This window comes from Ostrinia nubilalis, chromosome 16 (genome assembly GCF_963855985.1).
Source record: "Ostrinia nubilalis chromosome 16, ilOstNubi1.1, whole genome shotgun sequence".
NCBI lineage: Eukaryota > Metazoa > Arthropoda > Insecta > Lepidoptera > Crambidae > Ostrinia > Ostrinia nubilalis.
The window spans coordinates 1,546,010-1,573,963 of record NC_087103.1 but is presented as its reverse complement, the minus strand read 5'-3'; the positions used below and the strand labels follow the sequence as shown (position 1 = coordinate 1,573,963).

General features: G+C 36.4%; 3 protein-coding genes and 1 non-coding gene across 4 annotated transcripts in view; 1 reads left to right on the top strand and 3 right to left on the bottom strand.

Moving 5' to 3' along the window:
* The window catches only part of LOC135079225 (AP-3 complex subunit beta-2), a 42,558-nt gene extending 39,283 nt beyond the window's left edge, over positions 1 to 3,275 (bottom strand). Inside the window, exon 1 of the mRNA XM_063973816.1 lies at positions 3,231 to 3,275. The gene's annotated coding sequence lies outside the window, so the exon portion shown is untranslated. The remainder of the gene's footprint in view (positions 1 to 3,230) is intronic.
* Positions 1 to 27,954, bottom strand: part of LOC135079223 (uncharacterized) — a 369,397-nt gene that overhangs the window by 91,991 nt on the left and 249,452 nt on the right. The gene's annotated exons all lie outside the window — the stretch shown is intronic.
* On the bottom strand, positions 3,742 to 17,898 carry LOC135079217 (alpha-(1,3)-fucosyltransferase C-like). Its single transcript, XM_063973806.1, has 3 exons — positions 16,574 to 17,898; positions 6,650 to 6,778; positions 3,742 to 4,853 (listed from the first exon to the last, which is right to left on the bottom strand). The coding sequence occupies exons 1-3, from the start codon at positions 17,494 to 17,496 to the stop codon at positions 4,658 to 4,660; spliced, it is 1,248 nt and encodes a 415-aa protein (XP_063829876.1). The 5' UTR covers positions 17,497 to 17,898; the 3' UTR covers positions 3,742 to 4,657.
* On the top strand, positions 5,732 to 5,870 carry LOC135079586 (U4 spliceosomal RNA). The gene has a single exon (XR_010258827.1). It is a non-coding gene; the product is annotated as a U4 spliceosomal RNA (small nuclear RNA).

The window sequence follows — 27,954 nt, the reverse complement described above, 5'->3', positions numbered from 1 at the left end:
GTGATGTTCATGTAATCCGATTACAACAATCGGTTACGATGGTTTTACGAGGACAGTAGTACGAACACGGTAGAAAGAAGAAATTATTTACGGATTGAGAATTGTAATTAACAGCACAAGTAACAAATAATTAATTAGAATAAAGTAGCAGTAGAAGAAGTATAAAGTAGCATTGTTTTTAATACATATCCTGCGATGTACTCTTAAGAGTTAAAACCATGGTCCCTGTATGTGGTGCACTCATACCGATCCCAAGGAACCGTACTTACTCATAACAATAAGACACACACTGATCCATGTATTCATGCACTTGACAAATTTATGTCTTGCAACGCTGGTAGGGTAAAAAAAATAACGAGATTTGACGATTTGTAGGAATTAATTTATTTTAAAAAGGTAAATAAAGATGTTTTTGGTTTTGTATTTAACAAATTATCAGTTTTATCGGAATTAATTAATTTTCGAATCGAGTCACACGATATCATTCGATGACTTTGCAAATGCAGTACGATGATGGGTATTTCGCCAAAAATGGTCAATTTTGCCTAATTTCCATGGCACGAATTTTATTTTTGTTTTTAACTATTTTTAGTTTCCCATTGCATTAAGTAGTAAAAACTAAGCTAATATATCTAGAAGGGGTGTCATAATTCGTTTTAGAAACAAAGTTATGAGGTCATAAATTTTTGGTAGCCAAGGAAATTATTATAAATATTTTTTTCTCTAAGTTTTCTTCTGTGGTTTGCTTTTTTTTTGTTCGACCTATTTTTGTGTACTTTCGCAAGCAAACATGCCAATGAATATTAATATCATTACGACCTTTTTACACAACTAAGGAAGATAAATGCAGTAGATTGAGTTAAAAGTTAAAAACAAGTTTTTCTATATCTATTCTGATACCTATTTCTTAAAATGTAAATTTTAAACTTATTCCAATAAAGAAATACTCAAAATTTGACTTTACGCCGAATTATTAATGGTCTTTTATAATTTCCTAGGTCATTTTATGCCACGGAAAACAAGGAAATTAGGACCAAAGAAATTAGATTTATGCCTAAAAGACACCACAGACAAAAACCTATTTACCCTATGCATTTACTATTTAAATCATGGGTTTACCCCTACAGACACTACATTTGTGTAAATAAACAAAAAAATTAATCCATTGTTTAGTTGCAAAAAACCGTCCAAAGAAATTGACTTTTTAGTAAACAAAAACCCAAGGAGGGACCTATTTATGCGATTTGTCGCGAAACTGATCAACGACGTACTGTCCTGCCTCAATGGCCTCTTGGGACGAAATGGCCGAGTGTAGTGGTGCAGTGCGTTACATTCTAAGTTTTTTCGTTTCGTTACAACAATGGTCGAAACGAAGACCCAGGGAAATTATAGTTTTGACCTGGACAAGAACTTAACTTCACTTTGTTTTCTTCCTATAAGTATTTGACATTTAAAGTTTTTATTTTCCGATAGCCAAACGTTTCTCAAATGTAAAGAGAGTGCTATTAGAATTAAATTACGCTTCAATTTGTTATAATGAGCCTTCATTTTGGCAAACAACAGTAATGGACATAACAAGGAAATTAGAAAAACGACTTTTGATTAAGTTTTTCTACGGTATTATTTGTAGTTTCTGCTATTGTAATAGCAAAAACAAATAAAACTTTTGATGAACTTTCCCATAAAAATAGTTTTATACAGATAGATATAAAAAAACATGTGTTCGCCTGCCTGGACACAGAAAATTTACTGTTTCGGCGAAATACCCTGATACGATTACTTTTACGTTGCGGCAATCACTAAAATTCGCTAAAATGACACTAATGACGTTTAAAAAGTGGCACGCTCGGCTTCATACAATTTTTGACACATGCTGCATCTATCCATATCTGTGCAAATCACAGATATGGATTAGAGTAGATATGTTACGGCTAAAGATAGTTGTGAACATAAACTTAAGATTAGCCGGCTAAACTTAAGTTTATCTTTGAGAAGCAGCTAAAGTTCGATAACATGTTAGTTTGCGTCGTGATATTCCATCTTTAGCCGGCTAAAGTGCACATTAGCCAAAACAAAACGGCTAAAAATGTATTCGATGGGCGCGCCAGGCCAGCGGAGGGCTTGAGGGGGCGGTGGGGAGACAACGCGCGCGCTGTTTTATTTTGTAATATTATATACCTACAGAAGATTCTGTAATGACCAAATGGTTTCTTATTGTTTTATTTTAATTATTATTATGTAGATATTGTTTTAAGTAATTAATATTTTGTTATTGTAATAATTGTAATTTTGAAAACCTACATAGGCACATAAAAGTAAGTTTTCGTGTCAAAATAGTAAACATTATTACATTGTTTCCTTTTCCATTTACTTCTACATTTTTAGCCAAGGGCCTGCGGTTACACTTAAGTTTAGCCGGCTAAAGATAGAAGAAACTAACATTAACACCACGTCGAAGATAAACTTAAGTTTAGCCGGCTAATCTTAAGTTTATGTTCACACCTATCTTTAGCCGTAACAGATACAGCAAGTTGATCGTCAAAGCGTGCCATTCCGATATGTCCGAATGGACATACATGGTCGAGTGATGTTCATGTAATCCGATTACAACAATCGGTTACGATGATTTTACGAGGACAGTAGTACGAACACGGTAGAAAGAAGAAATTATTTACGGATTGAGAATTGTAATTAACAGCACAAGTAACAAATAATTAATCAGAATAAAGTAGCAGTAGAAGAAGTATAAAGTAGCATTGTTTTTAATACATATCCTGCGATGTACTCTTAAGAGTTAAAACCATGGTCCCTGTATGTGGTGCACTCATACCGATCCCAAGGAACCGTACTTACTCATAACAATAAGACACACACTGATGCATGTATTCATGCACTTGACAAATTTATGTCTTGAAACGCTGGTAGGGTAACAAAAATAACGAGATTTGACGATTTGTAAGAATTAATTTATTTTAAAAAGGTAAATAAAGATGTTTTTGGTTTTGTATTTTAACAAATTATCAGTTTTATCGGAATTAATTAATTTTCGAATCGAGTCACACGATATCATTCGATGACTTTGCAAATGCAGTACGATGATACGATTACTTTTACGTTGCGGCAATCACTAAAATTCGCTAAAATGACACTAATGACGTTTAAAAAGTGGCACGCTCGGCTTCATACAATTTTTGACACATGCTGCATCTATCCATATCTGTGATTTTAATGTTGACGTTGGAGAAAAATCATCCGAATTCCGAAATTCCTTTAACTTTCACCCATTTTGACAGCTTTGACGGATCCAAAGTTGAATGACCAATGAGAAGCGGGATTGATAACAATCCTGGTTTTGTATTGGTTGACTTGCTATTGTATGAGGGGGCGGAACGAACACGATTGGCTGACTTAACTGCAGTGTTAGCGTCAAATACGTTCCGTTTCTTACAAAAACCATTTTAAAAATCAATCCTATTCGGAGCGGTTAGGTTGATAGGGTAATGTTTCTGTTCTGTGACTCCATGCAAAACAATTTTATTTATTTGCTATGCAAGCTAAGATGGGTACTTTAAACATCCATCTCCATGCACCTTGAAACCTTGGTGTGTAAGTGATGAATGATGATTGTTTTTAGGTAAATAATTTATTTCATTTCTATAGTAAATTATAAGTGAGTTGTATAAATAATTAAATTCATTTTTATAAATTTGGGGGTAGTTGGATATTATTAATTCAAAAAGGTGATTTTTTAAGTCATTTTATTTAAAAAAAAATGTAGAAAACGATTTTTATTCATAGGACATTGGCGTGGTTTACCTTAAAACTAAAATGGCCATGTTAACAAATGACTATGACATGATACAAACGAACACGACAGAATACTTGCTTTATCTATAAAATAACAATAGTTATTATAATCTAACAATCAATAAAACATTATCTTTAGGAAGGTATTCACTGATAAAAGAATGTGTCATTCCCACCTTATTCGCACCTACCCACAATAGAAAAATCAATAGATTAAGTAGGTAAGTACATACATGAGCCACTTCGTAAAGCGTAATATTTTACAGTAATTGTCATTATTATGTCTAATAGTGGCTATGCCACGGTAAAACTGCTACATAAGTAGGTAGGTAAGTACACTTTAGAAAGCCTAGTTTTAACTCATTTTTTTGTTTGCTCTGCCACTACAAGAGTTATTTACAAGTACAATGGTATTATAAAACTAAAACTACAGGAAAATAGCACCGAACCCTGTACAATATTTTTTATTTTATCCTATTTTACTTAGACGTAAAAGAAATAAATAACTGAAAATATGAACAGTTAATGTAAGTAGTCTTCCAGATCATACAATAATCTATGTGCTTGTCACAGTTATCACTAACTAATTTTTTTACTAACTCAACTCACTATTGGATAGGTAAGTATTTAGCAAATAACAAAAGAAAACTCGCACAAATCCGTCTATGTTAAAATAGAAATACTACAACACACAGATTATAATTATTTAACTTTAAATTAATGAATCTTAGAAACCGATAAGAGTACACTGATGATATTTCTTTATAATGTAAACAACTAACCCTAAAATAGAAATATCGTTTATTTTTCGGATTACCACTTCACATTGATAAAGTTGAATTTTCTACCGCTAAAGTTTGAAAATTGACCACAGTGAGCCGCGGCGCAGTGAGTTGTCAGTGTCCTGCCCACAGTCCTGCCCGTTCCACTGCTCGTCGTTCCACCAGCGCCGGAAGTGCTGGTACTCGGTGCGCCGGCTCACTGCGCCTGCGTCGTTCAGTGCAGCGCATAGGTTGCACACATCCGGTTCGAAGGTCTCTTTGTACCTGAAAAAAAAAGAAAATACCTTAGTACTTAGGTACTTTAATACTTTTTAACTGAATGACTGATTTTTGTGAAAAAAATTAATCTTCTAGGTAGACTGGTCACGCTTTGCTTCACAAAACCGAACTTCTGAGTTGATGCAAAAGAGTGAAAAATAAAATTGTATTAAAAAAAACTGCACCTAGAAAAGATTGCCTAGCTAGAAGGTTGTGATTTCGAAATCGCTTTTTTAATGTCTTAACTAATGAATCTTTACTGGGCTAGTAAAATTACAATGTTATAATAATTCGCATGATTAAAAAAAAAGGTGATGTTACTCTGTAAATAAAATTAATTTATGTCAGTATTTTTATACCTCGGGCTTTATTAATCACAGGTTAAAACATGCTAAAGTTGCTTAGACAAAGTACGACCTGAGAAGCTTGGTTGGTAAACAAAAGATCCGACCGCGACCCTTTTTTTTCTCCCCATCTGCATGGTTGAAAATAGTCTCAAACACCCTAGGGTAAACCGACAGTCATTGGACGCTGCCAGTCATTGGACAAAAGAACCCTTGAATTTTCTTAAAATGAATATTCCTTCAAATACAATGAATATTCATTCAAAAAAACGGCCTTTTATCTCCATCAGTCGGAATCTCTCAGTTGTTGAAATGGAAATGCTATTTTTAATTCAGTAAATAACTTTCTTAAGTGTCCAATGACTGGCAGTTTACCCTAGTAAGTTTGGGGTGAACCTTTTGTTGATGCTTTTGTACAATGTCAGGCGTTTCGTTAGTTACTTCGCCAAAATTTCAACAGATGGCGCTATCCTTACTTAGCCCGCGGTATCATTTGTTTTTTTCCGGATTATAAGACTTCCGTGGACTTTTCATTTAATTAACTTTGCGCAGAGGCAATATCGTAACCAATGAGGTTAATCCGAGGTGCGATTATTGCTAGTTGAAAACTTTACCAATACCCCGCCTTGTGGACGTGAAATACCGTCCGCTATGGCAATTTTTGAACGGCTGTAATGGCCCGAGATACCCCTAATCAATTGAAGATAAAAATAATCACTAGTATTGCTGAATATTATAATGTATGTAGGTAGGTACACTGTTGTTAATCAATTTCCAGTATTTTCCAGGAAATAATTTAATAATCAACCACGCACGAGTTCCTACTTATTTGTAGTTTATGAATCTACTTACGTACGATTACTTACTCGTACTTGTTATGCTAGCTAAGCTTAGCTTAAGCTTACTACCACAATAGTAAAATAACTAGCGAACGAGTGGGAGTGAAAGAACAAAAATTAAATGATGTGCGTACCGACAGGGACGACAGCTCGTCAAGCTAACCACAGTGGTGTCTTAATGTTGTTGTAATAAGTGCTATTTTTGCCTTACGCACGCATGAAATGTAAGGCAACTTTTAGTGCATCATCATTCTGTTCCACAGTCCACTTGAAAATTTCAAACTTTATCATTTTAATTAAATATTATGGATAAAAATCTCTCACTATTGAAAAAAAAATTAACAGAGTTTTGACAGTAATGACAAGATTTTTACTCACTTTTGACGAAGCGGTTGTATGAAGACTATCCAACTGTACGTGGTTCACAACTCCCAATTTATTTAATTTTGGCGTCTTTAGCTTTGTTAAATTCAGTAACTTTGATCATTGCTTTATTAATGTAAAGTTTATAGATAAAATTAATTTACAGACAGTACTTAATAAAAATGATCGGCAGCGTGTCAAGCCATGTTCAAGCAAAGGAACTGGCTAGCCAGCGCCGAGTGTAATTTAGTATTACCTGAAGTGGTTTTGCCATCTAAAGAACTCGTAGTACCGCGTCTTGTTCCTGTAGATGGCGTCCATGGTCTCCGCTAGCTTCGCAGGCCCCAGCTCCCGCGCGTCCAGGTAACTGCCGGGCGGGAGGAACCTGCAAGAGAGCAAACCTTTCATCATCATCAGGTTCGTTCAGTCTCCACACCTGTACTTACCTCCAGCACCAACATCTTTCGTCTTCGAATCGTTTGCGTATTCGACAAAATTCGATACCCAGCCGGGCTAGGATGCGTGCCGTGATATACTCTTATCGACGTTAAAATGTATGAGCAAAATCGATAAAATTACGTGATAACCACTTATCGCGGCCTTCGAATTCAACGATAACGAAACGATCTCGATTGCCTAAATTAGTTTCGTTGCGTTACGACGTTGCTACCTACCATTTCTCATACTAAGTTCACTTTACGATACGTTCACAAGGGCGCTGTTGCAGTTTTCGTACTAAATCTTTTGATGGCGATTCGAATACGCAACCGATTAGAAGTCGAAAATTTTTCGTGCTAACCGTACAGTAGCTCTAAGTAAGATGCGCGACGATAAACTTATATCGAGGCGTTTTATCGATTTTGCACAATAAGCTCATACAATTGACGTCTAAAATCGTCGATAAAATTGTATTATGGTGCGCGTCCTAGCCCGGCAGGAGGAAAACCTACTTAGTTTCTTAACTAAACTGCTCAATCTGGTTAGACGTGTCGGGGAAAAGAAATAAGTAGGAAAGTGTAAAATAACTCTTATCTGAGATAAGTCATTATTACCTATATTACATAATAACTGTTACATTAACACCTAATCCTATTACAACTACATAATATCGTCGTTGACGAGTGAAAAACTCGGGAGTACCGAAAACAAAATTTTTCAGGAGAGAAAAAATCGTCTCTTGAATACTTATTTTTGTATGAGACATTTTCTCGGTTTTTGATGTTTATTACAAAGAAAAGCATTTAGTATTGAACGAAGTTTTTCTTAGAGCAAGAATTCACACGTCATCAGCCGTCTTGCCGAGTTTATCCTTCTACAGGGAGGTTTCAATGAAACCCGGTATATGGCACTAAAATACTCCTATTCGAATACAGGTGAGCTTGAAATGTGCGTTGAGAGATTTTCTTATTTACTACATTAAAAAGTGTTTTTGGTAAACATTTGACTTACGAGGTTGTCTTTTGTACCTCCTGCATTATTATGTAAGTACGAGTAACATTATACCACTTTTAATTTGCACTTAAGTTTAGCTTTTGGTAATTTGCATTGGGCCTTAATAACAGGTCAACAGGACTGTTCTATTTCTACATACTTGCTGCTATTCCACTGAAGCCTAAATCCATAGCTGGGCACCGTTAATCAAATAGTTAACTTCGTTAATCGTTAAACCGTTAATAAAAAAATTAACTTCGTTAAACGTTAAAACGTTACATTTCGCAAGATTTAACGCAAGTTAACGTTAATCGTTAATCCGTTAACACATGATAATAAAACGAAAAAAATAATTATATGCAAGGTTCAAATAATTTCAAAAGCTTGTATCGCGCATGGAATTTATTCCTCTTTTATGTTTGCGCTACAAGCTTTCGAAATTATTTGAACCTTGCATAAGTACAATTATTTTTTTCGTTTTAGTACAACTGCATTTCAGAATATAAACTTGTTTTTAAAAAAGTTTTTTAATTATTATAATTTTATTTTATACTTTTTTGCTCTGAGATTGAGATTAGAGATGAAACGGATATCCGGCAACTATCCGGTAGGCCGGATATCCGGCCCTAATTTACTATCCGGCCGGATACCGGATAGTAACTCACTATCCGGCCGGATACCGGATATTAAAAAACTACGACAATTTCCTATTATTAAAATGAAATACATTAATCTTTGAGGTAAATATCAATAAAATGGCTTACAATAATGACTGCTTTTATTTAAAGTCCAAAAAGTTACAAAAAAGCCATATTAAGGCCTTTTAAAACTAATTTATTTTTCTGGGCTATTCACTCTAATGACCAATACATAGATAAATAGTAAATATCTGTTAATGTCGAAATATTGCCAAATAAAATAGGCGATTTTTTTTTCATTGATGGTCTGATGACATGATGCAACTAGTTAAATTTTCGCTATTCAATCACATACTCACGATTGCAGCCGAAATTGAATTGATCTGCCCCCTAGACAAGTGGCAAAATCTGACATTCTATTCGGACGGATTCAATTTTCCAAAAGTGTGACTAGTCTATTCTACTACGAGCCCCGATGCAAAATAGTTCGTCTAGTATGAAAAATAAGATAATTATGTAATAATGTGAAATGAATTTGGGTAAAGTAATTAAGAAAGTTAAGAAGAAAGTAAACCACAATTTGAGTAACATTCCAAAGTTTATTTTAACGTATCTCAAAATCTTTCATGACCTTACTTATCATAAATAAATAAAAAAATATACTGAAACAAATGACGCAAAAATGTTCGTCTACCATTGGCTCTCAAGCAAAATAGTTCGTCTACCACTTAGTTCTGTCGCCTTTGCTTTCAATTACTGCTTTAATGCGAAGAGAAATGGTCGCAACCAACGCTGCACACTCGTCGGTCGTAATTGACTCCCACACAGCCAAGAGTTTAGCCTTCAAGTCCGTCTTCGATATTGGTGGATTTGTGCGAAGGACTTTCTTCATTTTTCACCATAGGGTATCAATCGGCGATCATTCCGGGCTGTTAAATGACCATTCGATGGTTGGGATGCTCTTTGACAGCAGCCATGTCTTTGTTGTCGTTGCAGTATGTCAGGAAGCACCGTTTTGTTAAAAAATGAAAGAATCTTGATGTTTGAGTAACGGAATGGAGGACAATAGACTTTCTTCCAAAATAGTTTGGTATCTTGTTGCATTGATGGAACCATCCACAAACTGCATCCCACCAACACCTTGTGCAGACATGCAGCCCCATCTCATAAGAGACGCTGGAAACTTAACTTTTCGTTTAATGCAATCGGTATGAAATGCTTCATGTTTATTTCGAACCACTTTTTTTCTTCCATCGCCCACTGTGACTTCAAATTTGGACTCTTCACTCCATATGATGCTACGCCACTGTTCAGAAGTCCAATTTAAGTGATCACGAGCAAACTTCAATCTCTTTTTCTTTTGTAAGGCAGTCCATAGGGCTTTCTCCTTAGCTGTATAAAATCCGTAGCCCATTCTTTTCAACACTCTTTGCAGGTATCAACTGAGAAATTTTTGTCAATCAAGTCTCCATTGCACCGTGACTTCTCCAGCTCGAGCACGGCGATTTTTTTTGTCAATTTCCTTAAGAATTCTGTTTTCTGTTTCACTGGTGATACGGGGTCGGCCAGTTTTCTTCAAGGAAGAAGTATTTCTATTATTTTTATAGTGCTGAATGATAGATTGCACTGTAGATCTGGGCAGTGTCAAGTCTTTCGAGATTTGGTAACTTGATTTGCCCATTTCAATCCCACAAACTACTTCTTTACCCACTGGTTTGCCACGCACGACCCATTTTTACTTGAAAACTGAAGAAATTAATAGAACTTTTCAGAAATTTATACTATCCCACTTGTAAAAATGACTCAGAATTACTTTTCCAAACGTAAACTTTTAAAATTGAATTTAAAAAAGGGTAAAAAATATTTAACTCAATGATAGACAAACTCTTTTGCATCGACTAACAACTATATGAACTATTTTGCTTACGATTTGCTCGACTTAAAAGCACGGTATCTCTTAACTTAAAAGGCTGAAACAGTTTATTGCTTCAACATTAAATAGTGCATAAGTAACCGAACATGAGATGGTAGAATAGTTTTTATGTTTACGTAACTGGACAAAAATAATTAATTAAGAAAAAATCTTTCTCCATGTTTTTCGTACTAGACGAACTATTTTGCATCGGGGCTCGTAATAGACCCACTGATCGCGTTCGAAGCACCTGTGCTATACTATACTCGTCACGACATGCAACGAGACAATGGGCCAACTATCCGGCCGCCGGATATCCGGCTATCCGGCCTAGCTGCAGGCCGGATATCCGGTATCCGGTATCCGGCCAAACAACTATCCGTTTCATCTCTAATTGAGATACTACATCTCAATCTCAGAGCCTTGGTTCAATTACAATACAATTTAGCACCAAAGTGCTCGAAAAGACAAATCCAGCAAACTCAAACTCGATAATTTTTCACCGTTTCGTTTTGGAATTCCTATGGTCACCTCCTGACTCCATCATCAGGACCCTGGACATCATCTAGTACTAAAGTGCTCGAAAAGACAAATCCAACGAACTCAAATTCGATGTGATGCCGCCGTTTCATTTAGGAGTTCCTATGGCTACCTCATGACTCCATCATACATCAGACCAGCTCAATGGTACCTTAAGATTGCATTGTCATCGTACTTACATAAGTATACCTTTCAGCTCAATCGGTTGAGGAAAACTGGCATTAAATTCAGTTGCAAGAGTTGTCCCACACATACCTACTAACAAGGTGTCGTTAGTGATCTGAGTGAGTGAGTTACAAAAACTGTTGTTTTGGGTTCTGGAAGTTCTGGAAGCACGAACGTACTTGTCAGAACGCGTTTTTCTAGCGTTTTTCAGCGTGCCTGCTGTATCTTTTTGGTAAATAGTAGGTACTGGATTAACGATTAACGGACTTAGGATAATTTAACGGAAGTTAACGAGTCCGTTAACATTTTTTAAAGTTAACTTAAAAGTTAATCCGTTAATAGAAATGTTAACTTCGTTAATTAACGATTAACGGATTAACGAGTTAATGCCCAGCTATGCCTAAATCCTTATCAAAGTTCTCGATAAGGATTTAAGGTTTCAAAGGAACGTGACTTTTCAGTTTAAAGCTCATTTTAGTCGTTTTAAAGTGAGATTACTTAATTCCGAAATGTTCACTGCCCCTAATCCCTACATTATAAATGTGAAAGTAACTCTGTCTGTGGCGCTTTCACGCCTAAACCACTGAACCGATTTTGATGAAATTTGGCATAGAGATGGGGGGTTATTTTTAGAACATAGGTGCTCACTAAGAACGGATTTTACGAAACTCCACCCCTAAGAGGGTAAAACGGGATCCTCGCGGGCGGCCGCTAGTATACATATACGAGTATGTATTTAACTTGTACTTCATGAAGTAGAATTCAGTGAAATATGTATTTCATGAAAGGTAAAGTTGGGGAAAGTATCAGACGCACTTAAATGTTCGGTTCCGATCCAACTTAGTGAGTTAGTACCTGATGGTGGAGTTTGCTTGCAGTAACAGTTATAAAATACTTCACTGTAGAAGCTGGCTATAAATAAGGCTGCTTTCATATCGATGGTATCGTCGACTATGAGAATGAGAGATTTTCAGGTCAAAAAAAATCACTGTTGGAAATAAGCCCAAAGTCAAAGTCAAAATTTCTTTATTTGTTTAGACTAATAAATCGTTCTTACAAATCGTCATATGCTCTTAAGGAGCCTCTACATGTCTCATAATCTTTTTACCCTACCAGCGCTTCGAGACCAACATTTGGCAAGTGCTGAGAAGAAGCGCCGCAACAAACTCAGTCACCACTGTCTGCCGGTTAATATAAATACCTAAATAGAAATAGTAGTAGTAGGTACATTCGATTCAGGAGCAGTTCACTGAATTTACCATGCATTCTTGTATCCTAGAAAGGTAGGGCTAATATTGGGACGTGTAAAAGTGCTTTTTAAAAGCCTATTTGCAAAAATAAACGAGTTTTATGAGTTTTTTTTTATGAAAAGAAGGAGAGGTTACGATTTTCGTTCACACTATACATATTTAGGTACTCATAAGCATTCTTTATTGTACGAAGTAAAGTACTGAAATGGCACAATTTTATTTGGGCTTTCTTATAGGAAGCGAACTTTTTCAAATAACTCGAGGAGAGAAAAGAGATAAAACGTACGTTTGTAATGTACGAAGAATTAGCACCTCTCGTTTCTATATCGCTGCAACGGGACAAACTTGACCTTCATTGGTTGGGTTTTTGTGGCGGTCAAGCTGTAGATCCTGGCTACACAGGAGTTGCAGTGGTGGGAACGAGAGGTGGGAATAGTCCCGTTATATCGCTGCAAATCCTTTGTAGCCTGCTACGATGTTTCTGACAATTAATATAGGTGAGGTGCCTGGATGCGAGCGTCGCAGGACCTGTCTTTGTGGAAATCCTTGGGGGAGGCCTTTGTCCAGCAGTGGACGTCTTTCGGCTGAAACGACGAAGTATTTTAGAATTGAAATATTTTCTACCACGTTGTGAACTAAACCTGGATAGTTAAGGAAAAGTGGTAGATCGTTGCAACTGGTAACTTTAGGATGGAACGCCGCCTAACTTCAAGCTAACGTTTAAACTTCAGACTAACTGGTACACAAACATCAAATTGCATCCACTTTCACAATGCGAAGCAGTTAGAAAAGTATCTGCCAATATTGATGTGAGGACCTACTTTTAAGGCAGATTCAAAAGTTGACGTGGAAAATACTTTTACACTATGCTTTTACCTACATTAGAATCAAATGCAGCTCGATATTTCATTATACCTAATACAAACCGTTTCTTTTTAAAATATCTACATGCAGGCATTTGCAGGGTCTCGATCAAAAGAACACCAAAAGTTTATTTTCAAATAACCAACTGGTTATTTGAAAATAAACTTTTGGTGTTCTTGTAGGAATAATAACGATATCCAGTTGGATATCAAGTTATTTCATAAAATGGCAAAATTAAATGGCTCTCATCGCGTGAGATGGGTTTTGTATACAAACAAACATGATTCATTTTAGTTCGTTCACGTCTCTTATCTATTGGATATTTTGATAACTATGAACATGTCAAAACGCATATTAGGTACGACAGCACATTTAAGCTTCTAATGTATTTACAATAAGTGTGATATTTAAATAAAATATACAAACAGATGTAGAGATCCCAGCACATGTTTTGTAACACTACCCCCTGACATACAACGGTCATGAGCAAGCATTTGACGCTTCCATTCCATCTCCGTATCATACCACTACACTAGTGTTGGTAAATTATTATCGAGAGTTTGACTATCTAGGTGATTTACTTTTTTTTTTATAATCGACGAAGCTGGAAACATTGAATTTTCAGATAGAACCAGTTTATTCTGTAACCTATTATTGGTACCGTTTGAAAGAGCTCTTGAAGCACTTTTAGGATCAGTAACCACTTTTTCAATATCTTGTATAGTTTAGAAATAATCGAGTGAGATCACTTAAATTTTTCCACCTTGTAGGTATAATGTTTTGGTTGATGAAATACTCGTAACTAACAGCTTAACGACCAGTTTAACCCTATCTAATAACTCTGTTAACTCGGTTAGATAAGCCAGTCCCTAATAGACTATCAGCAAGTCCTAGATTTAAACTAAGTAACTGACTAAAGTTACTGGGTAACAACAAAACTTTAGTATAAGTTATTGTATTACAATTTGTTCTGTTGTTTATTGTTATTTTTGCTTATTACAATTATTATTGTATTATTAACCTATTTAGTGAGAAGTTTTTTTTCATCCTACTTCCTACTAATAATATTATAAATGCGAAAGTTTGTGTGGATGTCTAGATGTCTGGATGTTTGTTACTCTTTCACGCAAAAACTACTGAACGGATTTTGATGAAACTATACAGTATTATTGTTTATAACCCAGAATAACATATAGGCTATAAATTATGACGATCTGTGACAAACTAAATTTCACGCGGGTGAAGCCGCGGACAAAAGCTAGTTTAATAATAAAATTGCTCTATTAAAATGAATATTTTTAAAAATTGTTCTATAGTTAGATGGAGTAACAACTATCAGTATGGCCAAATTCGGGTGTTATGAACGCACGTTCACACTTCACAGCACTAATAGCAGGCTCCGCTTCCATTGGCGTACCTATCTCATGACAGTATCTTTTAAAAGATGGCGTGTCTTGTCCTGGGACTATTCTCACCACTGCAACTTCTGTACAGTTGGTGAAGTTCGAGTTATGTCGAGTAGTCCCGCAACAAAATAGAGAAAACGTGATTAACTATTTTCATTTGAGGAACAGTAAACAAGGCTTAAGATGTGTCTGTTAAAACGATGATTTAGCCTGAAACATGTAGGTAATATTTATGTGAATATAATATTGAAACGTCAGTTTGACTCATTAGCGGAAGGTGGGATTTTAATCCCACGTCCGAATGTCCAAAACACTAGCTGATAACAAAAGACACAACCATCCGGACCTGATAACAGGTGAAATTGAAATCATGATAGTTTCGTAGAAAAATCATGATTATTGTTGAGTTAGACGTAAAGGTAAATCGTTAATACTTACAAATCGTCAAGACTGTTACACAGTTATGATGTTATGTCACGTTATCAGATTAAGATAAGAAAAATCATAGCTTGCTTACTGTTAGATACGGCTATTATAGGAGACGGGTAGTAGTAACCAATTTTATACAAATCGCACGAATTATTCAGACAGTAATAAACTAAAAAGTGTGTCAATACACTTCTTTCAGTTCAATATAATGAGTAACTAACCTCACCTACAACATGCACTTATTTGGGTTATCTTCACACCGCAATATGTACAGTATCAATTAACACGTTTCCAATATTACTTCAAGCGGTAGACGCAGATTGTGTCTCGTTTTTACAGCCAATGCGTTAAGGCAAGTTTCAATAACTGGGGCACTTGAACGCCCAGGGGTTCACCAGGTAAAGGATGCATGACAAGAACTACTTATATGATAGTTGACTGGACTGGCACACGGTGGTCCCGATTTAATAAAACATGGACATTGATGCTAGAAGCACGAATTTTTTTTGATGGTTACTGCTATGATAACTAATAAGGCAAAAAAAAATATTACAATCCTACGACGTCTATTTCGTAGTAAAAAAAAATATGTAGATATTTTTTGTATGGAAGAAATTACGTTTCTGTAAATTTTTCGAAATTCTTAAACGATGTCAAGATGCCGATCACACATGTTATAAAACAAGTGATTCTGAGTATTTCATGCGAAGATACTTGTCACTTATCTCTGCGTACTTTTGAGTTATCGAGGGTTGAGAAATCGATTTTTTTATATTAAATATTTCCACGAAAAATTGCCAAAATTACAATATGGTGTACAAGGGACACCTTTGATGACACAACAACGACTCGCACTCGCGCGCGCTCGTATGCATCAGCTTTTAATAAAATAAAATAAAAAATAAAGGGAAATACTATGTGTCATCAAAAGTGTCCCTTATACACCATATTGTAATTCTGGCAATTTTTCGTGGAAATATTTAATACAAAAAAATCGATTTTTCAACCCTCGATAACTCAAAAGTACGCAGAGATAAGTGACAAGTATCTTCGCATGAAATACTCAGAATCACTTGTTTTATAACATGTGTGATCGGCATCTTGACATCGTTAAAGAATTTCGAAAAATTGACAGAAACGTAATTTCTTCCATACAAAAAATATGTATATATATTTTTTTACTATGAAATAGACGTCGTAGGATTGTAATATTTTTTTGCCTTATTAGTTATCATAGCAGTAACCATCAAAAAAATTTTCGTGCCTCTAGCATCAATGTCCATGTTTTATTAAATCGGGACCACTGTGTGGCAGGTTCGTGCGAGTGACACGCACTGTGACGTAATTCCTGACAAGATGCAAGCCCATCCGGCACGTTAGCTGACATTACAAACATCATACTTGTAACTGGGTTTTATCAATTAAAATCCCTATTCTATAGATTACAAAGACTTCTCTTTATTGTAAGAGATTCGTATCATCTAGAAAATGAATAAAGATTACTGGTAAAAGTTGAGAATCAATGTGTTGTCGTGAAACGCTCACCTTGAATAGTTAGCGCCTCCATATACCACCGGCACAGCGTCGTTGTTTATTGCGTTCAGCAGCTTCTCCGTCACGTAGTCCTCCGCGAAAGAGTTCTCGAACGACAGGTAGAAGTAGTAATCCCTCTGGAGGATGTCGAAGCAATGCGAACTGCTTTGTCTCGGACACTTCAGCGTCCCGCACGAACCGTACACGTCCACCGTCCAACCGTACTTAGTCTTTGCTTCACGCTGCAACTGCCTCACAAAACTCTCTCTCTTGCTCAACGTGTTGCAATGAGACACAAACCACGCCACCACTTTACTTTTACTGTCCAACTTCTTTTTAAACTCATCACTCACTGGTGCCAGTTCTGGCCACGTCATATCCCTTTTGGGGCCTACTTTCTTGCCGTTCAAGTCGTAAATTGTTATGTATCCCCACCGGACGTCCGAGTCCAGTCTGTAAGTCCACGTCCAGTTGAAGAACCCATCGAACACTGGGTCGCACACCCGGTAGTTGTGCGCCGACTCCGTCGCTCCGAAGATGTACTTCTGACTGGCAGACCTCTGCGCAGGCAGGTCATTCGCATTCGGCAAGTGGTTGCCACTGAAAGCGATGGCGTCGAAATTTTTGATGTCATCAAAAAACGATTTGTTGTCTGTCACGAAGCAGTTTTTGTATTCGCAGTCGAGCTTGAAAAACGCTTCTTGGCCTTCTCGCATCACGTCGAATGGAGAATATCTCGGTGCCCACTGCAGAATGAACTTCATTGGTTGATGTGGTGTGACGTTGAACTGGAATAATATGTTGTCCATCTGCTTGGTGTAATCGTACGTGACCCTGGTAGGGAGGACGGCGTACATGAAGCCGACGGTGGCCACGATGAGCACGACGGCGAAGTACAGCCGCACGCCGCCGCGGTGGCGCGGGCCCGGGTACATGATGCTAGCTTCGACACCGCGCCGTAACTGATACCATGCACTCTATTTCATTGATAAGATAAAATCTAACTGTAAGCGATAAAAACATCTGTGGGCTTGATAATTTGGGTCCGGGTAATGGTAAAGTGTGTGCTTGTTTATGTTGCATGCTCTGTTATTGGAGACTGTTTGTGTTTGCAAGGTATGCAGATTAAGATCAGGTCTACGTCACGTGTGTGTAATCCGACGTAGACTCTGATTGGCGCAGACTATTGTCGAAAGTGAAAACTAACGCAAAATCTTGGCTTCGCAAGCGTGCCTACCTGTCACATTTGTTTTTGCATAATCTCCATTATCACTGACATGATATCGGGGGTTTAAATGGCACATTCATTAGTTCACGGAATGAAACCGCGTCACCGAACACAATTTTTGCAAAATTTATACTAAATATTATGTAGGTATAATTCGATTGATTTTCTCTTTCACTTTCCTTCCTGAAAATGTATGCAGCGCCCGCGTTCGTAACCGCGTCATGTCATAGTTCAAATTCCATGACTGTTCATGTAGAAACACGTGCTGTGTGCAACAGCTACTCGCAATTACTAATTATTTTTCAGTTACATTATGTTCGTTTCGTAATGAACATTCGAATGAGTCAGCTATCAACTCAACCAATAAAAACCGGTCAAGTGCGAGTAGAATTGCACTCTGAGGCTCCCGTATAAACTTAATTAGTGAAACTTGCTTTCATTAAACCTATTTTTCAGAATTTTCCTGAAAAAAGTTAATAAGTGTAAAGTGAATAAATGAGGTTCAGTTTTCATAACATCTTCCGTTTTGATATTACAAGAACTACTGTGTAACAGAAAAGTATGAACAGTTAACAAATTCACCTTAACCCTCCTTACGTCCATCATTTGTGACGATAATGAAACGGCCGTGCCACATATTTTGACTAAGATATAGAATCTGTTTAGTCAGGGCTTGTAGAGTTAGAAGTTTGGTCTCTGCAGTTACATAAAATCTGATAAGTTTTTCACAAAGTTTTCTGAATAAACAAAAATAAAGCGACCCTGAAATGAGTTTGTTTCCGTCTTGGCAAAATATTTTTGGTGGAATTTATTTTTCCAATTACGCTGCGGTACCCCAATAACAGCATTTACTACTTAACTGGGCAGTGTATAATTAATCACACTGAACGAATTAATTGAGTAGTAGTCTCTAAGCAATTCGTATGTAATAAAAAACATTTAATGAAGAATTTAATCGTAGAAGCCACTAATATAACTCTGTTAATTAGTATTAATGAGTAGCTCAATTGAAATTCAAAGACTAAGTTGTGAAGGTCTCGCAGTATTAAAAAGAGGAAGGAAGTTCATGAAAATTGTGGGTGGACATCACACGCTGCGTTTTCAGGTAAATACAATTTAACATTTTAAACTCATGTTATGCTACCTTTTATTTAACAATTACGAAACATGCTTAGACTCTAGGAAAATGCTTTTAAATCTTGAGGAGTAATAAGTGAAACTACAATATTTATAAGTGACATCAGTAAAACAATTATCACGAATACCAAAGTAAGATAAATCATACCAGAAATCAGAACGTTTAAGAAATGATGGTAGACCTACTGTTCCAACATCTGTTAAGACATTAAGATCTTCGGGAAACAATTTGGCAGAGTTCAGTTTTGCTCTGGCAATACCTACCTTTACAAAAACTCTAACGGTCGTATTACAAGGGGGTAAAGCTCAGTTTGGGGGTGAAACGCAAATTCAAATAGAAGTAAAATGAGGCCGAAAGGGTGTCTCACCGTATTCACATGAGTTGTTCTGATCATGTGATATTTAAAGATGCAACCGGTGTTGCAGATATTTTAACGGAGAACAGGTATTAATATTTCTACTGGCAACTTGTATCATAGTAATTTTATCCCACCAAAAACATTTTCATGTATAATGTTGCCAAGACGAGACCCTAATAGGTTATATGAATCGTATTGTGAAAAAGCAAAATAAGTAGCATGGTCGTTTCGCTATCATCACAGGGCGCCCGGCGTGGTAAAAAAATTATTCGCTGTTCTTCATTACTTTTCTATTATAGTTCTTGTGCTTAGTAACGAATGATGCACATAAGTAGTACGCAGAACTGACGGCCAATGGGGCAGCAAGGTCCTGGAGTGGAGGCCACGTCCGGAAAACGCATCGTGGGACGTCCATCCACAAGGTGGACCGACGACCTGGTAAAGGAATGAAAGAAAGAAAAGAAAGTGAACGTCCTGTGGCTGAAATGATGATGATGGTGCAAACCTGTAAGCACTTTATGTACCTGTTCGCATTACAGAACAAAAATATAACAAAAAAATAAGTAGTGTGTGGTTTTGTAAAACAACGAGCATCTCAGGGATGATAGTACACATGAAAGTAATTACAAGAAAAATATAAATAAAATTTTAACTATTACTTTAATTAGTAAAAAACCTTGTTCAAACGTCTCCTAAAACTTTCGAGATGGAGCTTGTTACCGCCCGCACCACCCCCGCGTACCCCGCTACACCACCGAGCACATGCGGCCCCGGGAGAGCGGGGGGACTGTTCGACAGCTCGTCCGCGTAATAATAGTATTTTCCTGATTTCATGGATTTTTCATGAAAATTTAAAATATTTCATTAATAAAACACACCCTGTATATAGATAGAGACAAAGTTTTTCATAATAATATGATGCGGGCTGTATTCATTTTGACCGGACCGCAAGTGAGGCAATTCCTTTATTTTTTTTTACATTCTCATTAAAACACCCGTATAAAAGAGCTCAATACCAGCTGGTACACAAATAAATAACCTTATCAGTTCGGCCTGTAGGTAGGTACTCATTGATTTTAAATAATTTCTTCCTTGTAACTATCTCGTATTGTGGCTGTGTTTTAATGTATTAGTTAGTTTTAAATTAATAAACAATTTGTATTTGAAAAATATATTCGTGTCCATGTCGCAGTAAGATAGTTATAGCCGTAATATAGTTATAACACTGAACTTAATCTAGTAATATAAGTATATCGTGGAAACTTGGGCCGTTTTATAACTATATTCCTAGTGAGATAGTAATGAATCGCTTTCGTATAACTATGTTACGGTATATAATTATATCCCTAGGGATATAACTATATTACGGCTCTAACTATCTTACTGCGACATCCACGTACCCCGCGACTAATAGTTGTTGCGTATCCCTTCTGTGCTGTTTTAATTTATAAATATAAATTAACATAATAATAATTCCTTTTCCTCTTCTTCTTTAACACCAGACTCGCCGGTAGGGATGCGCTTGCGCAGTAGCTAATAAGGCTACCTGCTGAAAGTGAGCGGGCGCCCTATTAACAAGCATTTGTCTCTTTCTTTTAAATTTAACTATTGTATTGTTAGGCAGGCCTCCTACTAGGTGGACCGACGATCTGGTAAAGGTCGCGGGAAGAGCCTGGATGCGGGCAGCGCAGGACCGTTCATTGTGGAAAACCTTGGGGGCCTTTGTCCAGCAGTGGACGTCATTTGGAACGAACGAAACGAACGAACGAACGATTGTATTGTTATGTATGTTAATAAAGTTATTTATTTCGTTTACACCTACCCTGTAGTACGACAAACATTTTAAAACCAAAATCAGCTCAATCGGCCCAGCCGTTCTCGAGTTTTAATCAGACTAACGAACAGCAATTCATTTTTATTTATAAAGATAGATTATTATATTATCATTAATATCATGGCAACGTCAAGTGTTTAGAAGGACTTTATTAAACGTCTATCTGTCTAGCTGATGAAAGTCTTTGATTTTTTGTACCGAGTTTGTATTGTTTAACCTGGCCCATTTATTGTCCCGAAGCAGTGGTAGGGTTAATATTGGGACGTGTAAAAGCGCTTTTTTAAAGCCTGTTTGCAAAAATTAATGAATTTTATGAATTTTTATTTTATCATTTAACTAGTTGCTATGGGGAACTTCTTACCACCTATGTTTAGGAATAATGTGGAATTGTAATGGTGAAAGAATTTTTCAAATCGGTCTTGTAGTTTCGGAGCCTATTAATTAACAACACGGTGGTTAGTCAAGCTTTTTTTTTTACCCAGGAAAATGGCCTATCCGTACCTACGAGCGGCAGGTTATGTGGGGCTCGAACCCACTAAAATCTGGGGTGTTCCCTCTGCCGCATAGTGGTCGGCGCCTTGGGAAACGACCAAGGCGTCTTCCGCGGACGTCCCGCCCTATACGGCGGGACCCAACACGCCCCCACTTAATGGGGAGCCGACATCATTAGCCGGGACCATGGTTAGTCAAGCTGACATTACTCAGATCATTGTCTGATCTACGAGTATATGGTAATATTATAAAGAAAAGTTGGGGCAGAAAAATTCTCCAGTAGCGACCACGGGCCGGAGGACGTAGCGTGGGCAGGCCTCCCACTAGGTGAACCGACGATCTGGTGAAGGTCGCGGGAAGAGCCTGGATGCGGGCATCGCAGGACTGGTCGTTATGGAAGTCCTTGGGGGAGGCCTTTGCCAGCTGTGGACGTCATTTGGCTGAAACGAACGAACGGATTTAATAAAGAGGAATGATTTGTATTTTTATATTTATTATGTTTGAATTGAATTCCCCTGAAAAACCCTGCTTCAATTATTTCCAGCCAGTGACCATTATTTTTTTGTTTTCGTATTATGCGGTGGTAAATCCCGCTAGCTGGTTGCAGTAAAAGCAGTTTACAAAAAATACGGGTCGAATTGAGAACCTCCTCCTTTTTTTGAAGTCGGTTGATAATAATAATGTTGAACATTACGTTTGTCGTAACGCCTGGCAAGTTTAAAAGGCAAATGTTAATCAAAGTGTAAAAATTTAAGCTGGCTCCAACCAACGAGTAATGTAGGTAGAGTCAAAACAAATATGAATTGCAATTCAAATGTTGATATTTAACAAAATTATAGACAATGATGAGTTTGTCAGTATGTTTAGAGATTATATTTCCATACAAAAACACCGGTTATTGTTACTAGTACGGTTAAAGTAAGATGGTGCAACTCAACCTTACTCGTATTCTTCGTAAAGTTTTTTGTTATCAATGTATATTTAAAAATATTTTTGATTTTGATTGTTGGTACCAGCTGAAAACCAGCTTCGTGACTTGACGACTTGTGTCATGTCACGATTTTCACTGAGCGGGCGCCTTTTCAGCATGGCTCAGTAATTTAACCTCTGTACATGTATGCACATAAATGTTAATGCTGAATAAAGGTATTCTATTCTATTCTATTCTGTTCTATTCTAAACAGTTCAATCTCAATTTCAATCCATTTTCATCATATTTTATTCACAGGATTGCTCAATTCTAAAGGCAGAGAGTCAATAAAACCAAAATGTTTCTAGCCGCCGCGGCCATTTTGCGAAGACAGCGCTGTAAAATAAAAGATAATGCTCGCTTTGCTATCATCCCTTTACATAGCTTAAGACATTGGTTTTCAATGTCGGGAACAGTGAGCGAATGAAAAGTTATCATTACTGGGAAGGACATATTTTGTAGAGTTTGAAGTAAGAAACCGGTTATCATTTTTGCCACCAATGTAATCCTTGACTACCATCTCATCATAGAACATTTATAGAACTGACGACGATGTGGCATGGAGACCACGTTCCGGCAAGCACAGTGTGGTGGGACAGTAAAGATTGAAAAAGCGTTGGATGCAGGTCACTTCCAAATTGGGGGAGGCCTTATTTATTCAAAGTAGTAGACATTCTATCTAATATTGTTATTGGAATAACTTAATACCTACGGCTTATGGTTAATGAAGATGATCATTATCTCATGAATTCTTTTGAACAATTACGTCGACTTCACGTTAGATAACGAATTCAGAACCACCAAGCCAAGGGAATAAAGCTCTTAGCTCCTTATAAAGAAAAGTTTTTTAATAATAAAACTACGCATTTCCCACTTTGCGAATCGAAAGGGATTACCGTATCCCAACTAATATTATAAATGCGAAAGTAACTCTGTCTGTCTGTCTGTCTGTCTGTTACGCTTTCCCGCTTAAACCTCGCAACCGATTTTGATGAAATTTGGCATAGAGATAGTTTGAGTCCCGGGAAAGAACATAGGATAGTTTTTATCCCGGTTTTTGAAACAGGGACGCGCGCGATAAAGTTTTTCTGTGACAGACAAAATTCCACGCGGGCGAAGCCGCGGGCGGAAAACTAGTAATCCATGAAAGGGTTTGTAACCAAGCCTAATTCGGGTAATATCTTGGAATGTAATCCAGCTCAAACGCAGCTGTGGGTGATTAATGTTATTTAATAATTTTAATACATACTATGCTCCTCCCGTGGCTCTTTTTGTTAAAATTACCCTTTATTAGACTTGTACTGTAAGGTTGGGTTGCACCATCTTACTTTAACTATTAAAAAATCGTGAAAAGTCTGTAAAACTACCTACAAAAATCACTGGTTTTGGTTATAGTTACCGTTAAAGTAAGGTGAGACTGAAGAGAACTACCTAAGACTTAAGAGAACTAATTTAATTAGTATAACTCTAAACAACGTTATTTTTGATTAAGTACTTATGATTTTTGCACACATCTTGAAAATTGTGTATCGAGGTGGAATACTAAGATAGTTATGTCATCCAACATGCCATCACGCATTATCCAAGTACCTAAATAGGCATATAAGATAACGAAATAAGCATATTATATTACAATGTAACAATCTAAACTGCTGAGTCGGGAACAAAGACATATTATAATCGAAATCAACATCCGGCAGTTCCCGGTAGACGCCTCACGCCACCGGACCGATAATCAGCCCTATATAAGGAGCCCGTGATGATGGTATGAAACATTATATTTTAGGCTTCCCACTTCGAAGCACCTTAGGCTAGTTAGGTTAGAACCGTTCAATCGCTGAACACCTAGTTGTAATTTCTGAACTTTATAATTTCATTAAAATCATTGAAAGTTTAAAGTTGTAGTTTTTTTATAAAGTCTTCTCGCCGCACAAACTTGACTAGATATCTTGACACAATAGTGTTCATTGCTGAAAGATTTCGATATTTTCCGTAACAATAGAATGCGAAAAAATAGATGTTCACTCAAAGGAAAAGAAGAGCGATCCAATTTTTCCTAAATCACATACTTTATATACCTAGATAGACAGATTGTCCAATAGAATCGACCATTCATTCAAATTCAAATTCAAATTCAAATTCAAATATTTATTTGCACAATTTTGGGTAAACATAGTGGTCTTAAAACTAGTATAAGTAGATCGCCAAAATTTGCTGTATAATTAGTCAGCGTACAAATATTTAAATAATTTCTACAAGAATAAATTACAAATATTATGTCATTTACTACATGAAAATAATTAAATATGTCAGAAATATAAAAAATAAAACAATGTCAAAACAATCAAAATAATTAAATCAAACAAAAAAATAATGCCATTAAAAGAATAATTAAAAATAAGTAATAAATGTCATTTTCGATTGAAATATTCATTCATAGTATAGAACGTATTTTCTAATAACCATGCATGCAATCTGGTTTTATATAAAGGCCCTGCAAGTGTCCTAATTTCTTCGGGTAAAGCATTATATACTTTCACCGCCATTATGTCATGTGATCGCCCATGAAGGCCAAATTACCAATATTTGTGAAACTTTATGGATACCAAATCAGTAAGACCACGGCCGCCGTCTGAAAATCAGCGTCATGTGGTATGCACTTGACACATGCTGAGACGGGGACCTTTTTGCTGCTGCAGCGCCGCCAAGTAACTGTCCCGATTAATTTTAATTTTAATTATCATTCTTTTGACTGGTTCTGTAATGTTGACCGTTTGTTTTATGTATGTACTAGCTTTCCGCCCGCGGCTTCGCCCGCGTGGAATTTTGTCTGTCACAGAAAAACTTTATCGCGCGCGTCCCTGTTTCAAAAACCGGGATAAAAACTATCCTATGTTCTTTCCCGGGACTCAAACTATCTCTATGCCAAATTTCATCAAAATCGGTTGCGAGGTTTAAGCGGGAAAGCGTAACAGACAGACAGACAGACAGACAGACAGACAGACAGACAGAGTTACTTTCGCATTTATAATATTAGTTGGGATGTGTATTCATGTGGCAGCAAAATAAACGTTATTCTATTCTATTCTATTCTATTCTAAGTAGGTAATAAGCATTTAGTTCCTTTCAGGGTGGAATTTTGTAATGCCACCTGGAGGGAAAGTACTCTTAATACTGTACTTAGAAAATTTTACTCAATGAAAACATTCCTTTATTTTTGGAAAGAAAGAAAACTGCATTCAAAGATTTTCGTAAATTTTTCAAAAATTCAACCAGTTCAGTTTTCTGTAAATAATTCAAATAATTTAAGATTTCATGGTTTTCCTTTCATTTGATTTATCAAGTTTGTTAGAGAGATTTCATCCTTAAACTTAACCCTGTCGATCGATGCAATAAAAATACGGGGTGTAATTTTTAACAGATTTTAGTTAGTTCGATTCCAGGGTGTGGCAAGCAATTTTTTTGAAATCTTTGAATACAGTTCTATTTCTTTTGAAAAAAAAAGGAATGTTTTCTTTGAGTAAAATTTTCTATCTACAGTGTTAAGAGTACTTTCCCTCCAGGTGGAGCTGAAGCTCCAGGTGGAGGTGAATAAGCTAAGGAGAGATGCCGTAATCTAGCAGGAACTTTAAAGTTAATATCACACTATGATATTCAATGTACTCAGATCTTCATCTCCAGACGCATAGTAAAATAGAATAAATAAAACTTTTCTTATTTATTTTTGAACATACTCGCAAGTGATAGGTTTGCAAAGATTTTAAACATAAAATTTGCTTTAAGAGTGATAACATATTCAAATGGCCGTTGGATCAAAGCAGATACAACTTTGTTACTTTAATAAAACAGTACTGTTTGCTTTCCAACAAAATTAAAATTATACAAATACATCTGACCTTTAGTCTTTTTAGATTTATTTAAACGAATATTAAAGTAGGCTCTTATTTACTTTAATAATGCAGTAAAGTTCGAATAAAATAAACAACTGTTATATGTATAAGTAATTGGCATTCAAAGTTATTTGTTTCCATATCCTTTTGATTTGAAGCGAAATGTTTATTCTGTCCGTAACTTTATTATTATTAACCTTTACTGGATAAACCAACAAGCAAAGTTATTAGCAGCTTTATTAATAAATGTTAAACATTTACTTTGTATTGTGTTATAATTTGGCCAAATTGGGATACCATTTCAGTTAATTCGTGAAATTAATTTGCGTTCCATTGAAAATTCTTGAAACGACATGATAGTATTCATTTCAATTACCATACATTATACTGACCATACTGTAATCCTGTTCTCTAGGAAAATGATGATGATGATGATATAATATGTAATTTAACCGCATTTAGAATATTCCTAGCGGCTACTATTAATTAATGGTATGGACGACAAGACAGTAAAACTTTGTTTCATTTCCAAATACTATTCGTACATTCCAACAATTTTAAGTAAGTATTAATACTTCCAGAACCTTTCTGCCCCATCGGCCGTCAGTTCTGCGTACTATGTGCCCTGCCCATTGCCACTTCAGCTTGCTAATCCGTCGGACTATGTCAGCGACTTTGGTTCGTTTACGGATCTCCTCATTTCTGATTCGATCTCGCAAAGAAACACCAAGCATAGCCCTCTCCATAGCACGCTGTGCAACTTTGAACTGGAATGGAGGCCGCGTACCGGAAAACGCAGCGTGGGACGTCCACCTACAAGGTGGACCGACGACATCGTAAAGGTAGCAGGGAAGCGCTGGACGCAGACCGCTGCCAATCGATCAACATGGAAAGCATTGGGGGAGGCCTATGTTCAGCAGTGGACGTCCTATGGCTGAAATGATGATGATGATGATGATTAATACTTACATAGGTACTTACCTTAACTTAAAATGACTTACAAACTAAAATTTAAAAATACTTACCTATCTTGTTATTTCTTGTATAAAATATGTGTACCTATGTAGTTGTAGACTATTTTGGAATGAAAATGTATATTCTGTTCTTTGACCCGTAAAATAGAATATCCATCTTGATCACTATAAATAAGTCATCGTAAATTATAGAGCAAGGTTTTGTTTCACTCTGTAAACGTGGCTGGACTCATTAAAATTAATGAATCCGAAGATACAATACAATAGACCGATCAAACTAGGATAGCTTAATTATTGATGAAAATCTTACGAATTTACGAACTCAGGATTATTCCAGTTAAGCCTTTAGCCAATTTGTAATAAATTCTACTAGATCAATTCCAATTATTTTGTTAGTGTATAAAACTATTTGTTTGCCCGTGGTTCGCCCTTGCTATCTTGGTTCGTTTTGGCAAAAAAGATATCGTATGTGTCTTTCATTTATATTTAACTCTATTTCAACGTTCGAT